General features: G+C 34.5%; 1 protein-coding gene across 1 annotated transcript; it reads right to left on the reverse strand.

Annotated features, from left to right (window-relative positions):
* Window positions 1-10,383: 10,383 nt before the first annotated feature.
* LOC141695701 (uncharacterized) lies at window positions 10,384-15,687 on the reverse strand. The gene is made up of 5 exons (XM_074499930.1): window positions 15,639-15,687; window positions 13,888-13,972; window positions 12,877-13,144; window positions 11,273-12,765; window positions 10,384-11,029 (listed from the first exon to the last, which is right to left on the reverse strand). The coding sequence occupies exons 1-5, from the start codon at window positions 15,685-15,687 to the stop codon at window positions 10,384-10,386; spliced, it is 2,541 nt and encodes an 846-aa protein (XP_074356031.1).
* Between the last annotated feature and the right edge of the window lie 227 nt (window positions 15,688-15,914).

Raw genomic sequence — 15,914 nt, forward strand, 5'->3', positions numbered from 1 at the left:
AGCATTTACGGAATTTACAGGAAGTGTACCTGCAACCACATTCGGATTCTGTACCGCTTCCTTCATTGACATGTTGAAAGTCCTTGCTCTGGGCTGATTTTGCTGTGGTAGTGGAGGTGGAGGTAATGCTAAAACTCTTGGAATACTGGCAGCCATTGCAATTCCTCTGCAGTCTTTGGCGATATGTCCTTTTCTCCCACATTGAAAACAAGTAACTTCTGCTTTTCCCATTGGACATTCTCCAGAATAGTGTCTCCTTTGCTTGCACTTGAAACACGTAACATTTAGCTTGTTGCAAACTCCTGTATGCTTTCTACCACACGTTCTGCAATCAGGTATAGGCGGTCGGATAAGCCTTTGCTGAGTTGGGGCAGGTAGTCGATTACCCATCCTCTGGTTGTTTTGCTCTGGCCTTTTGAAATGTACTTTTCCCCGAGCTTGAAATCCTGGCCTTTTGTTGAAACGATTCTGAAAATTCCCTGGTCCTTTCTCTTTCTGAGCTGCTTCGCTTTCTCCTTCAATAATCATAGCCTTCTGAACAACAGCCGTATAAGTTGTCAATTCAAACACAGCTACCCTACTACGAATCCATGATTTTAATCCTTGCTGAAATCTCTTGGCCCGCTTCTCGTCCGTGTCCACCTGTTCTGGAACAAACCTTGCCAATTCAGTAAACTTGGTTTCATAATCCGTAACCGATAAGTTGTCTTGTTTCAGCTCCAAGAACTTGATCTCCATCTGGTTCTTCATAAAACGAGGAAAATATTTCTCCAAGAAAAGATCAGTGAATCTGTTCCAGTTCACCATACCTTCTTCCAAAGCTTTCTTTGATTCCCACCAGTAATTAGCTTCGCCTTTTAGGAAATAGCTAGCAAAATCTGTCTTCTGTTCTTCCTCGACCTTTGCCAACGAAAAAGCCTTTTCCATCTCTTTCAGCCAAGCTCTCGCTTTCGTAGGATCTGTGGAACCCATAAATTCCGGTGGCTTCACCGACTGAAATTGCTTGAAGGTAGTCGTAGGTGCTGCTGGTGGTATTTGATGTCCTGGATGAGCGGCTTGCTGTAACATCTGTTGCTGGAACTGCTGTTGCTGTTGCTGCATTTGTTGTTGCATCATCAACATCTGCTGTTGCATGAGATTAAACATCTGATCCATCTGTCTATTATTGTTTTGGCCCTCGGTGTTTCCATTCGATGAGTCGGGCTGCGCTTTTCTCTTAGGTGCCATTTTTCTGATAAATAAATAATGGACCTTATTTAATAACAGTATATTAAACATATATTAAAACAGTCGATTCAAGAAAATAACTTATTAAATAACTGAATAAATAAAACAGTATGATATGTTAAAATTTTTTTTTTTTTTTTTTTTTTTTTTTTTTTTTTTTTTTTTTACAACAAGATCGTAAATAAAACAACATTTGTAAATATGCAATGGTACTGAAATAAATGTAAATGCTTAAATGACTGGAAATAAAATAAAGAAAACGTGCAAAAGATTATCTCATATATATATATATAGGTAGAACACCAGCTACAGGTGTCAGTGCTTGATACAAAATCCTATGATATAACAGTCGTACTGCTACTACTATCAGTCAGAGTCAGTAGCTACACTCATACAAACTGGTCATACAATACTATGCTGCCTCTATCTACAAAATATACATAATACAACACTCATCGATCTGCTGGTCTCAAAATCCTGGTGGTACGTGGCTCAACTCCTCCTGCACTGCCTCTAGCACTGCCTCGGTAAGTCCCAATGCTCTGCGATATGCTGTCTCCGTACTAAGATCCTGCTGTCTCAAATCAGTAAGCTGCTGCGAGCTAACCCGGTGAATATGATGTAGTCTCTCTCTCAGTATATAATCCGGTCGTAATGCTCTGACAGGACCATCCGTCTGTGTCTCATACAATCCAAGGATCTCTCTACACTGGTTCTGCCATCTAATCCTCTCCTCCCTCTCTGCCTGAAAGCGCTGGTAAGTCACGGTATGATGCTCCTGAAGATCAGTGCTGGAACCTCGAGAAGGTAATGGTCCATCTACCACGATCTCATCCATAAACTCCGGCTGAGGAAACTGATACACTCCTGGAACAGGTGCATAAATGGCTAATGGGGCAGGAAATAAGACAGGCTGCTCCATAGGCGCATACACAGGCGGCACTGCCTCTGGCTCCATCGGTGGCATCTCTGGAATCTCAACTGGTGGCATAGGAATCTGAGGCTCTAAATCCTCCCACTGCGGAAGATCAACCATATCAGGAATATCAAACATCGGAAAATCTAATGGTGGAATATCTGGTATCTCTGGCTCAACATATGGAAAATAATCTGCAAAACCTGGTACCTCCGGGGGAAGTGGTATCTCTGGTGCTGGCTCAGGTGGCAATGGAGGTAAAACCTGCTCTGACACTGGGGCTACTACCGGTGCATCCACTAGATCTGTCTCGGTCCTCTCCGTAGATGATGATAAAGAAGCCATCTAATATACATAAAAATAATAACACAAAAACAATCAAATCACAATCCTATAACTCATACTTCTAATCACATAGACAAACAGTCCTAACACTCCCACTCTCATCCTATCTTATTTTCCTATCTTATCTCAATCCTAACATTCTTGTTTTCCAAGGTCAAAACTAAGCTCGGATACCAACTATAACACCCTCCAAATCCGGGGTATAGATTTGGGGCATTATTAACAACAATTACCAACTATACCTGCACAAGCGGAATATAAATATAATAATTACCCCGAACTATCACTACTCAGGATCTTTTAAGGTTTGAGTTTGAAAAACAAGAATCATGCACTACACTTTATTACAAACCCAACTAAATAAAACCTGTCTCAAGAACTCTCTTTATTACAAAACTTTATTCTATCTACAGTTTCCCTACATAATCTTTTATTCAAACTACACAAAACTTTTATTCAACCCAACATTACTACTTATCCTGCTACACCTGATCTGGCACTTCAAAACTCTCTTCGGGAATAGGAAGGAACACTCTTGGTATAAGAGGGTCCCGCTGCTTGACTCGCTTCTTGACTACGCGGGTCCTGATGGGTTTCATTCTCTACCTTAACTGTAAAACAATAGGAGTGACAATAAAAGAAATGAGCCAAAATTGCTCAACAAGCCTGCAAAAGTATATATATATGGTATAGAGAAAGAGAAATAAGAGAAACAATAAGCTGTTGGTTGTAACAACCATCTGTATCTGTATATGATAATAATTTGCCAATGATGGCGAGTGCCAAATGAACAAGACTGGAAACAAGAACCAACATATGCACTATAATCTGCTGATCAGTCAGAATATAGTGCGAATCTATACCCAACTGCATAGACCCAACCAACATTAGGAGTACTCAGGCAACTATGGCCTATTAATTAATGACCTGGGTAAAACCCAGCTCGTAAAGTAACCATCCAGTCCAAGGCTTAGCATCCGGAATAATCGGAATGCTATTGATATATCCTAACACCAGGATATACCCGACTATATGTAACAAGGGTAAAGGAATTGAAATATGAACAAGAATTCCATAAATTGGGTAAATCAAGAATTTAAATGAAATGGAACAAGTGATATAAATGGGTAACAGTGTATATGAACAATAATTATCAAAGAGAATTGATACGATAGAAAGGAATTATAAATCACTATTCTGAATTTAGAATAGGGGAAAAACTTGCATAATATAATTCGAAATGAACATCACTTGAACGATAAGTGAAGTTAGGGGTACTTGCCTTTCGCGTACTTAACCTGATTTAACTTACTGCCTTCTGACCCTAGCTTGCTCTGCCTTGCTAACACTGAACAAATCATAGAAAGATAGGTGTTTAGATAATTTACTATATACGTGTATCTTGAATTGATATCACGCAACCTTATCGGTCTACCCATGCGTTTCTATCTGACTCGCATATATATATACATATATTTACACAACACATTTATACACATAATCACATATAACACGTAACACGTAAAGCACATAATTAATTTCTAGATTTATAATTATTTTTAGAATCAATTCTAGGCTTATACCTGCATTACTAGTCGTATTTGATTTTATTATAATTTTTCGGGATTTATTCGGCTCAATTATATCCCTACTAGGACCTTCGAACTATCAATTATCACCAATCACTCTTTTTCAGAAGAAATTATAACCTACAATTATTTTTATTGGATTCGTCTCATTTTTTCTGAGTCTAGGGGTCTTCGTTTCACTCAAATCGGACTAACGGTTAAATTGTTATGAATTAAACACTGATAATTCAATTTATTATTCATTATAAATAATTATTACAACCTTTTAAATCCTAAAATAATTTTTACATAATTATTTAAGAAAAATCAAAGTCAAAAATAATTTTTTATAATTTTTGGAGTTAAAACGAAGAAGTTACGATTTATTGAAAATTATGTGATTAATTATTGAAATAATTAATCACTTAATAAATAAATAACTAATAAATAATTAATAGATAATTATTTGCTAATTTAAAATAATTAATCCCTAATTATTAGGATAAATCACAATTTATTATAATATTTATAACTTATCGATATTTATTCGATTAGATCGATTATTTACAAATAATCAATCAACTTAATTAACTGATACGCTATTTATCGAATAGCTACGAATTATTCGAATTATAGATCACTTAACGATTAATCACTCGTATCTTCACGAGCCACTCGCAACTCCCGCATAATTATCGATCTATTAGATTATTATTGAAACTCGTACGATTCGTTAATTAATTAATTACTGATAACTATCTATACGATACGAATAATTATTACAATATTATTCGAATAACTAACGCTCGGATAATAATTTAATTATCGAATCATTACTCGTAATAATAACTAATTATCGAATTATTAATCATATTATTTAATTATTTCTAATCTTTATTTATTAATTAATTACCTAATTATTAATTAATTACCTAATTATTAATTAATTAGATAACTAATAAATAATTAGATAAATAGTTAAATAATTAATTAAATAAATAAATTCGAATTTATAATTAAATAAAATAATTCAGAAATTATAAATACTATTTTTCAGAATATACAATTAATTTTTAATTAATTATTAGAATTATTAAAACTGATTTTTAATTACTAAAATATAAATAAATTATTAATTTAATCAAAAACACAAAAACAGAAACAGGTTTTGGGTTGCAAGGATCAAACCCGGGTCGAAACCGGGTTGCAACCGGGTCGTCCCCAACCCAAACGGGTCGGGAAGAACACCGGCCAAAAAAACCCAGAATCCGACGCCGGCGTTTGATTCCGGTGAGCCTCGATCCCCCCCCAAACAGCATGGTTTCGATCGGGAATTGCAGGGTTTCTCTTCCCCGTGACTGCAGAAAGACGACCCTGCCCCCAGTTGCCTTCCACCGTCCCTGCTTCGCCTTCTCCGGCCAACGCCGCCTCCATCGCCGGCGAGCTCATCGGAAAAACGATTCTTGCTAAATCGTAAACTAAAATTCACAAAACCGGTGCCAATCGACTGGAAATTTAACAATCTACACGATTCTAACAACAAAATTCTCTAACAATCACTCGAACTCAAAACCCGAATTCAAACGGGTCGAACACTCAAAAACACGATTCACTAATCCGGGAGTAGAAAAATTAAATAAAAATATGTATAATCATCTACACAACCTGGGCAATCGATTCATATAACTTTCATCAACCAAAACACAACGATTTGCAAATACCCAAATTAGTTCAAGAACCCTAAAAATCGAATTGAAAATCGAAGCAACAAAACACGAAATTGATGACAGAAATCGAAAGTAGAGATCAACAGCTTTCGATTGAGTACTCACATGTCTGATTTGGAGGTCGGAATCACGATCAAATCGCTGCTTGAATCTCAAGAACACCAAACCCTAATTCTGGAAATTTGGGGAATAATTGCTGAATTTCTGATTTTAATTAATTAAATTAATAATAATTAGGGTATTTATAGTGTGAAAAATAATACCCCTAAATAAAATTAAGGGGCTAATTACACTCCTAATAAAAATATTTGGCCCTAATTTTCATAATTTTTGGGTATTAAAATTTAATTTTTAAATATCCAATAAATATAAAATAAATACTAAAAATTCCCAAAAATTGTGAAAAAATACAAAAATACAAAGAAAAATGATATATGATAATTTCATGATCATATAAAAATAAAAATGTGATTTTTGTGGGGCTTTTGGTACCCGAAGGGGTCCGGAAAAGTCGTTTTTCGCGAAAAAGGTCAATTGGTAAAACGTCTAGGGGTTCAGAATAGCGATACGGTATAGGGCATTTTTAATAAAACAGAGCCAATGATTTTGTTTGAAATATGGGCTTTTAAAATACTGTTTGAGCTGTACGGGTTTTGATATAATATATATAATTGACGATAAAACGCTCAATAAATATCCAAAACACGTTTGGATCAAAACAACCAACACATAACACATAGCAGTTAGGGTTCAACGACTTAACACATTTAATCACATAATAATACACATAATTTATTATTATTATAACATAATACAAGCGTAATTCCTCGGTCGTTACAGTTACAAAGTGTTTCCAATAATATTGAAAATAAAAGTTGCATGTGACAAATCAAGTATACTGATAGGCAACATAGATCAAAAGTGGTTAAGCAACAACATGGATCAAAGATGGCTGAGCAAAAATTAACAAGTGTACATATACACTTAACAAAATAAAATTTGATAAGATAAATATGATGGGACAATAAGTACAGGGGAAGAAAATATATTTTAAATGAAGAGAGAATGAAAGATACTCGTACCTGGAATGAGTCTAAATTATTAAATCACTACTTAGCTCCAAATCAACCTCCAAACCAATCTATAATATCAACACAAATATAATTTATAAACGCCAAACTCTAAAACCCACTAAAAAGTAAGCTAACAAAATTATAATATTTTATACAGCTACCACAACTAATACTGATTATCACCATCTCATGCTAGAGTAGTATAAACATATAACTAATAAATAATCTGAATAATATACAAGCTGGTTCACAAAATATAAAAGATATTTTATTAATTTATAAAAGTAGTGTAGAAAAGTTTAAATATATGACTTTATAAAAGTAGACAAACTTAAATTATACATTAATTTAACACATTAAATTGTAACAACAATTTAAGAAAATGATAAAAATAAATATAGCATGCTCTCTGTCTATCAACACATACCGATAATATTTATCAAATCCACCTCTCACACATTTATTAATTAATAACATATTTGTAAAAAAAAGTAACAAATAGGTTATGAGGAAAATATAATAAGATTAACAAATGTAAACAATTATAATTTTAGATAAACAAACAACCAATTGTTAATTACTTAACTTAATTAACAAAATATTTTGACTACATATCACCTGTAAAATAAAATACTATGCATATCATTAGTCCTACAAATACATATTTTGTCAATTTTAATAAATCTCAATAAACTAAATCTTGTAAAAATAGATTTTATTTTATAAATATTTTTACATATTAACAAACTAGCATAATATAACATAATAATATTGTGAACAACTCACACACATAACTAGTAAATAATAATTAACAAAACTAGCCAGACACTAACAATATTAAAATGTACCATATCATCCACTTAATAAAATATAAAAAAAACCTGAGAATCATATAATTTCTTAAACCAACTTAATGACATAAAAATTAAAAACAAAATAACAGGAACATGACTAATTAAAATACTACTAATTAAACATCTTGTAGCCAGTACACATAACAATTAATCAATTAAATCAATTAAACATGCATTAAACAATAACCTAACACAATATATAAACACATAAACAAATAATATAATAATTTGATAAAACTTACCTGAATTTAGAGCCTGATTTAATATATAAAAAAATGTGTACAAATAATTATAAACCTGAAAATAAAATGATTAATATTAGTATACAATATAAATAGTAATCATCTTAAATTACATAATTAAATTTTAAATAAACCTCCTCAAGATGTACACTTCTCTGAAAGTTTTGGCCGACATAGCTATCTTTCTCCTCCTTTTGATCTTTAATAACCCAAAAATCTATTTCTCCTTCTCTTAATCTTTAATAACCCAATATTTTAACAGTGACACTCCAGTTAGCTCTTCTCTGACCTTCTTGCACATGTAGATCCAAAGCTTCCTTTCTTATGCACCAACTCTTCTATCTCACTCATAAGTTATATAATATAACTATTTTTCCATTTTGTTATCTGTCGCTCTAAGATGAGTTTTTGTGTGAAAACACTAACAGGGTGACTCTGTTTATAAGTAGCCCAACAAACTATGAAACTCTTATCACCTGGTTTGACTCATATTCAAATTTTAAACAACTAAAAGATAGCTTACAAAATTCAAATTTTTAACAGCCTATTATCTACATAAAACATTATCCATAATTTTGAATTCTAAAATCAATTAATAAATATTTACTAAGTTATTGCACCAACAATGTACCAAATAAAATATGGGGTATTATATTCTTCCCTCCTTAAAATAATTTCGTCCTCGAAATTCTCGTGAAGTACCTGATTCGAAGAGGTACGGATATCTTGCACGAACTGAATCCTCGGTTTCCCAAGTAGCTTCCCGAACATCATGATTTTTCCATAAAACTTTAACAAAAGGGATCGTGTTCTTGCGCAACACTCTCTCCTCCCTCGCCAATATAGCTTCAGCTTCTTCTTCACAAGACAAATCTTCATGAAATGCATCTAAGGGATACTGAACAACATGATTAGGATGATATACATACTTCCTCATAACCGATGCATGAAACACATTGTGCACCCGTGACAATTGTGGCGGTAAAGCAACTCTATATGCCACAGTTCCAACCCTCTGAAGAATCTCAAAAGGTCCTATATACCTCGGACTTAGCTTACCCTTCTGACCAAATCGCTGAATGCCTCTCTGAGGAGATACCTTAAGGAAGACCTTGTCTCCTACTTTAAATTCATATTCTCGCCTACCCTTATCAGCATAACTCTTCTGCCTAGATCGAGCTTGTTCAAGTCTTTCTCGAGCAACTGCTACCTTATCTGTAGTGACTTGGACTAGATCGGGACCTTCTAAAAGCTTTTCTCCTACTTCATTCCAACAAATAGGTGTTCTACACTTGCGCCCATATAGTGCCTCAAAAGGAGCCATACCAATGCTGCTCTGCCAACTGTTATTATAAGCAAATTCAACCAAAGGCAAATAGTCATCCCAATTTCCATACCACTCTAATGCACATGCTCGCAACATGTCCTCCAAGGTCTGAATTGTCCTCTCTGACTGCCCATTCGACTGTGGATGAAAAGCTGTGCTATAGTTCAACTTGGTGCCCCATGCCTTTTGAAATCCTTTCCAAAATCTTGAATTGAATCTGGGATCTCTGTCAGACATGATCGAAACTGGAATCCCGTGTAGTCTAACAATCTCATTCCTGTATAATAGCGCTAAGCTCTCCAAGTTCATATTCTCACGGATTGCCAAAAAGTGAGCAGATTTAGTGAGTCTGTCTACAATCACCCATATCGCATCATGTTTCTTAAAAGTCTTAGGCAGTCCTATGACAAAATCCATGCAAATATTCTCCCACTTCCAAGTAGGTAACTCCAATGGTTGTAATAAGCCACTTGGCCTCTGGTGCTCAATCTTCACCTGTTGACAAGTCAAACACTTCGAAACAAAATCGGCAATATCTCGTTTCATGCCGCTCCACCAAAAGTGTTCCTTTAAATCTCGATACATCTTTGTCTCACCTGGATGAATAGAAAATGGTGATCTATGGGCCTCTTCCATCAATTCCTCCCTGAGTTCCTTGTTAGCAGGCACACATAGACGATTATACATCCATAGAATGCTATGATCATCAAAATGAAATCCTGGTTGCTTTTCAGGATCAATATTCTGGACAAAAGACCACAATTCTCCATCTCCATCCTGAGCTGCCCTAATCCTAGTGATAAGACTAGGCTCGACATGCAAACTTGCTACCATACCAACTGTATTCTGATGATAAAACTCCAAACCAAATTTCTCAATCTCACGTTGAAGAGGTTGTTGTTGCGTCACCAAAGCGGCCAAATTTCCAAAATCTTTCCTTCTTAAAGCATCTGCAACCTTATTAGCCTTGTCGGGATGATACTGAATGCTCACATCATAGTCTTTCAATAATTCAATCCATCGTCTTTGCCTCATATTAAGCTCCTTCTGCGTGAATATGTACTTCAAACTCTTGTGGTCAGTAAAGATCTCACACTTATCACCCTACAAATAGTGTCTCCATATCTTCAATGCAAAAATGACGGCTGCAAGCTCTAAGTCATGTGTAGGATAATTCACCTCGTGAGACTTTAATTGTCTTGAAATGTAGGCAATCACCTTTCCATGTTGCATCAATACACAGCCAAGTCCCTTCTTCGAAGCATCGCTATAAATCACATAGCCTCCCAATCCTGATGGTAGTGTCAATACTGGTGATGTCACAAGTCTCTTCTTCAATTCTTGAAAACTAGTCTCACACTCATCGGTCCATATGAACTTGTTGCTTTTTCGAGTCAACTGTGTCAATGGCATCGCAATTGTCGAAAAGCCTTCTACAAATCGGCGATAGTAGCCCGCGAGTCCCAAGAAACTCCTCACTTCCGTCGTAGTGCTAGGTCTTGGCCAATTGGTAATAGCCTCAACCTTGGCCGGATCCACCCTGATTCCATCTGCTGATACAATATGTCCCAAAAATGCAACTTGATCAAGCCAAAATTCACACTTCTTGTATTTTGCATACAATTTGTTATTCCGTAGTGTTTCCAACACAATTCGAAGATGCTCTTCATGTTCCTCCCTTGACTTTGAATACACCAATATATCATCAATAAACACAATCACAAACTTGTCCAGAAAATCCTTGAATACCCTGTTCATTAGGTCCATGAAAACTGCAGGTGCATTTGTCAATCCAAAAGACATAACAAGAAACTCGTAGTGTCCGTAACGAGTCCTGAATGTTGTCTTCGGAATATCACTTGCCTTCACTCTTAGTTGATGGTAACCTGACCGTAGATCAATCTTCGAAAAGTATTTTGCTCCTTGAAGTTGATCAAATAAGTCATCGATCCTCGGTAATGGATATCTATTCTTCATTGTGATTCGGTTCAACTCTCGATAATCAATACAGAGTCTCATCGAACCATCCTTCTTCACAAATAGAACTGGTGCTCCCCAAGGTGGAACACTAGGTCTAATAAAACCCTTATCAAGTAACTCCTCTAGCTGTTCTTTCAGCTCTTGTAGCTCTAACGGAGCCATTCTATAAGGTGCCTTAGAAATAGGTTGTGCATCTGGTAACAAATCGATAGAAAATTCCACCTCTCTTTTTGGAGGAAGACCCTCCAAATCGTCGGGAAATACATCTGAAAACTCACGAACAACAAGAACATCTTCTAAGTCTGGCTGCACTTTGGACGTGTCAATCACATGAGCCAAAAATCCTTCACATCCATGAGCAATCATCTTCTTAGCCTTGATGGCCGAAATGAATTTTCCACAACCACTAGGCTTAAAACCCTGAAACACAAACTCGGGTGAATTGGAGTCGCCAAAAATTATTCTTTTTCCTGGACAATCAATTATAGCTTTGTGTCGCTCCAGCCAATCCATCCCCAGTATGATATCAAAGTCCCTCATCTGAATAGGTAAGAGATCTACAAGTAGTTCTCTATCATCTACTCTAACTACAAAATCAAGATACTGAGAATTTACAAGTATAGTTACATCCATAGGAGTGCCAACAGAAAAATCCAATATAAGTGCAGTGGATGCAATGTCTAATTGTTTAGCATAAGATGTAGAGACAAATGAATGTGTAGCTCCAGTATGAAATAAGACTATAGCATTTCCATTACCGACAGAAAGTGATCCTGAAATGGTACCTGGAGTACTTGCAGCATCTTTTGCAGTGATGGAAAGCACACGACCGGAAGTCTTCTGGTTGCTTTTCTCTCCCTGATCCTTACGATCCCAAGGCTTCTTTGGTGGCATCTGACAGTCTCGAATAGTGTGACCCTTCTTTCCACAATTGAAGCATGCTCTAGTAGCCCAATAGCAAGTGCTTCCTCCATGCATCTTTCCACAATGCTCACACTTAGATGCTTCCTTATTTCCAGTTTGGTTGAAAGACCTCTTTTGCTCATTTCCTTGATTTCCATTCTTTTGCTCAAAATTCCGAGTATTATACCTCTGATCATTTGGTTTGAATCCACCTGAAGAACCACCATTTTTCTGAAATCCATGTCGACGCTCGGAAAAGTCATCTTCTCTTTTTCTTTTCTGATTTTGCATGTCTCGTTTCTTGAGAAAGTCAGCCTGATGAATCTCTTGATCTCTGGCACTGTCAACCAAGGTGTCCATAGATGTATAGCGGTTAGAGATGATATGGTTGCGGATGGAATTCTTCAATGCCCACTTAAACTTCATGATTTTATCCGCTTCTGACCCAGCCACAGATCTTGCATAACCAGCTAACCACTGAAATCTGACTTGAAAGTCTGCCACCGACTCATCATCTCTCTGAGTAATACTCTGATACTCCCTTACATATTCCTCACGTATGCTGGCTGGAAAATACCTCTGGTCAAACTGAGTTTTGAATACCTGCCAAGTAAGAGTATTTTCATAGCCAGGTGCATGCGACGCTACCACAGACTTCCACCAAGTATTAGCATCCCCCTCAAGACGATAAGTAGCAAATCAAGCCTTTTCTACCTCTGAACACTCCAAGACCCTGAAAATTTTCTCCATGTGATATATCCAAGCTTCAGCATCCATGGGAGTCTTGGCCTCCTTAAAACAATTGGGTCTTTGCTTCATAAAATGATCAAACATAGTTTGACCATCTCGATCTTGCCCGTTAGCAGTGGGATTCTGTCCATGTTGAACTTCCCGCAACATCTCCATAAAAGTACTCCTATCCATAACAATCTGCTGATTATCATTCCCCCCAGTATTTCGACTACTGCTACCTCTTGCCATCCTGCACAAAATTTTATGAGTGCACAAACACATATATCACAAAATCATATCCAAAATCTTAAATCTACCCGTATGGAGTCAACCCAAAACTCACAGGTCAAATCCTAAAGGATAGTCTACAGAAACTATAACCTAAGCTCTGATACCAACGTTGTAACACCCCACTTAAACAAGTAGATGCTACACAAGCTAAGTCTTATTTATTAATGAAAGCAAAACAAGCTAAACATAATTTATTAAACTCATAAAAGTTCAAAATCTTCAAAATAAAGTTCTCTAACAAGATCCAAAATAATATGGAATAAAACATGTCCTTGACTTTATTTTCAACTAGATAACAAGCTAAAATCTGGGCAGCACTCATCATACCCCCGCTTTACCCCCGACTACCTGTGGAAAGAAATAAATACAAGTGAGCCAAATGCCCAGTACGAATATATCATTAAAAGGTAAAGCAAAAGAATATATTTGATTTTAATAATTAGCCAAGAAGATGAGTAATATGACAGTAATTATTTAGAAGCAAGGAACCAACTAATCCAAACAAAATCAAAGAAATGGCTGAGAACAAGTAAGGTGGGTACTAATAAGGGCATCTTATAAAACCTCTGCTCGCTAGTAAACACTAAGCAAAGCACAGTGCAAACAGTTCCTTCTCCGGTTATCCACAAGAAGGATAAAATGAAATGTATAAAACATTTCCCAAACAAACAAAATGATCATGATCTTAATCATGCCTCATACCCCAGAGACATGCTCGTATACTCATAGCACTTATACGAGTTAGTGCCGAGAGCACCAAAGACTGCAAAAACTCCATGTGCCTCGTCTGTGATTTACCCACACAGATAAGTTTAAGAGCCCATAACAAATGGTTACAAAGTGTTTCCAATAATATTGAAAATAAAAGTTGCATGTGACAAATCAAGTATACTGATAGGCAACATAGATCAAAAGTGGTTAAGCAACAACATGGATCAAAGATGGCTGAGCAAAAATTAACAAGTGTACATATACACTTAACAAAATAAAATTTGATAAGATAAATATGATGGGACAATAAGTACAGGGGAAGAAAATATATTTTAAATGAAGAGAGAATGAAAGATACTCGTACCTGGAATGAGTCTAAATTATTAAATCACTACTTAGCTCCAAATCAACCTCCAAACCAATCTATAATATCAACACAAATATAATTTATAAACGCCAAACTCTAAAACCCACTAAAAAGTAAGCTAACAAAATTATAATATTTTATACAGCTACCACAACTAATACTGATTATCACCATCTCATGCTAGAGTAGTATAAACATATAACTAACAAATAATCTGAATAATATACAAGCTGGTTCATAAAATATAAAAGATATTTTATTAATTTATAAAAGTAGTGTAGAAAACTTAAAATATATGACTTTATAAAAGTAGACAAACTTAAATTATACATTAATTTAACACATTAAATTGTAACAACAATTTAAGAAAATGATAAAAATAAATATAGCATGCTCTCTGTCTATCAACACATACCGACAATATTTATCAAATCCACCTCTCACACATTTATTAATTAATAACATATTGGTAAAAAAAAAGTAACAAATAGGTTATGAGGAAAATATAATAAGATTAACAAATATAAACAATTATAATTTTAGATAAACAAACAACCAATTGTTAATTACTTAACTTAATTAACAAAATATTTTGACTACATATCTCCTGTAAAATAAAATACTATGCATATCATTAGTCCTACAAATACATATTTTGTAAATTTTAATAAATCTCAATAAACTAAATCTTGTAAAAATAGATTTTATTTTACAAATATTTTTACATATTAACAAACTAGCATAATATAACATGATAATATTGTGAACAACTCACACACATAACTAGTAAATAATAATTAACAAAACTAGCCAGACACTAACAATATTAAAATGTACCATATCATCCACTTAATAAAATGTAAAAAAAACCTGAGAATCATATAATTTCTTAAACCAACTTAATGACATAAAAATTAAAAACAAAACAACAGGAACATGACTAATTAAAATACTACTAATTAAACATCTTGTAGCCAGTACAAATAACAATTAATCAATTAAATCAATTAAACATGCATTAAACAATAACCTAACACAATATATAAACACATAAACAAATAATATAATAATTTGATAAAACTTACCTGAATTTAGAGCCTGATTTAATATATAAAAAAAATGTGTACAAATAATTATAAACCTGAAAATAAAATGATTAATATTAGTATACAATATAAATAGTAATCATCTTAAATTACATAATTATATTTTAAATAAACCTCCTCAAGATGTACACTTCTCTGAAAGTTTTGGCCGACCTAGCTATCTTTCTCCTCCTTTTGATCTTTAATAACCCAAAAATCTATTTCTCCTTCTCTTAATCTTTAATAACCCAATATTTTAACAGTGACACTCCAGTTAGCTCTTCTCTGACCTTCTTGCACATGTAGATCCAAAGCTTCCAACTCTTCTATCTCACTCATAAGTTATATAATATAACTATTTTTCCATTTTGTTATCTGTCGCTCTAAGATGAGTTTTTGTGTGAAAACACTAACAGGGTGACTCTGTTTATAAGTAGCCCAACAAACTATGAAACTCTTATCACCTGGTTTGACTCATATTCAAATTTTAAACAACTAAAAGATAGCTTACAAAATTCAAATTTTTAATAGCCTATTATCAACATAAAACATTATCCATAATTTTG

Source organism: Apium graveolens, chromosome 2 (assembly GCF_009905375.1).
Source record: "Apium graveolens cultivar Ventura chromosome 2, ASM990537v1, whole genome shotgun sequence".
Classification (NCBI taxonomy): Eukaryota; Viridiplantae; Streptophyta; class Magnoliopsida; order Apiales; family Apiaceae; genus Apium; species Apium graveolens.

Coding starts and splice junctions, on each gene's coding strand:
- LOC141695701 (XM_074499930.1), bottom strand. CDS start 15,687: ATGAGTGAGATAGAAGAGTTGGAAGCTTTGGATCTACATGTGCAAGAA. Junction 13,145..13,887: donor TATACGAGCATGTCTCTGGG/GTATGAGGCATG, acceptor AATTTTGTGCAG/GATGGCAAGAGGTAGCAGTA. Junction 11,030..11,272: donor CTCTGTATTGATTATCGAGA/GTTGAACCGAAT, acceptor CCTAATGAACAG/GGTATTCAAGGATTTTCTGG.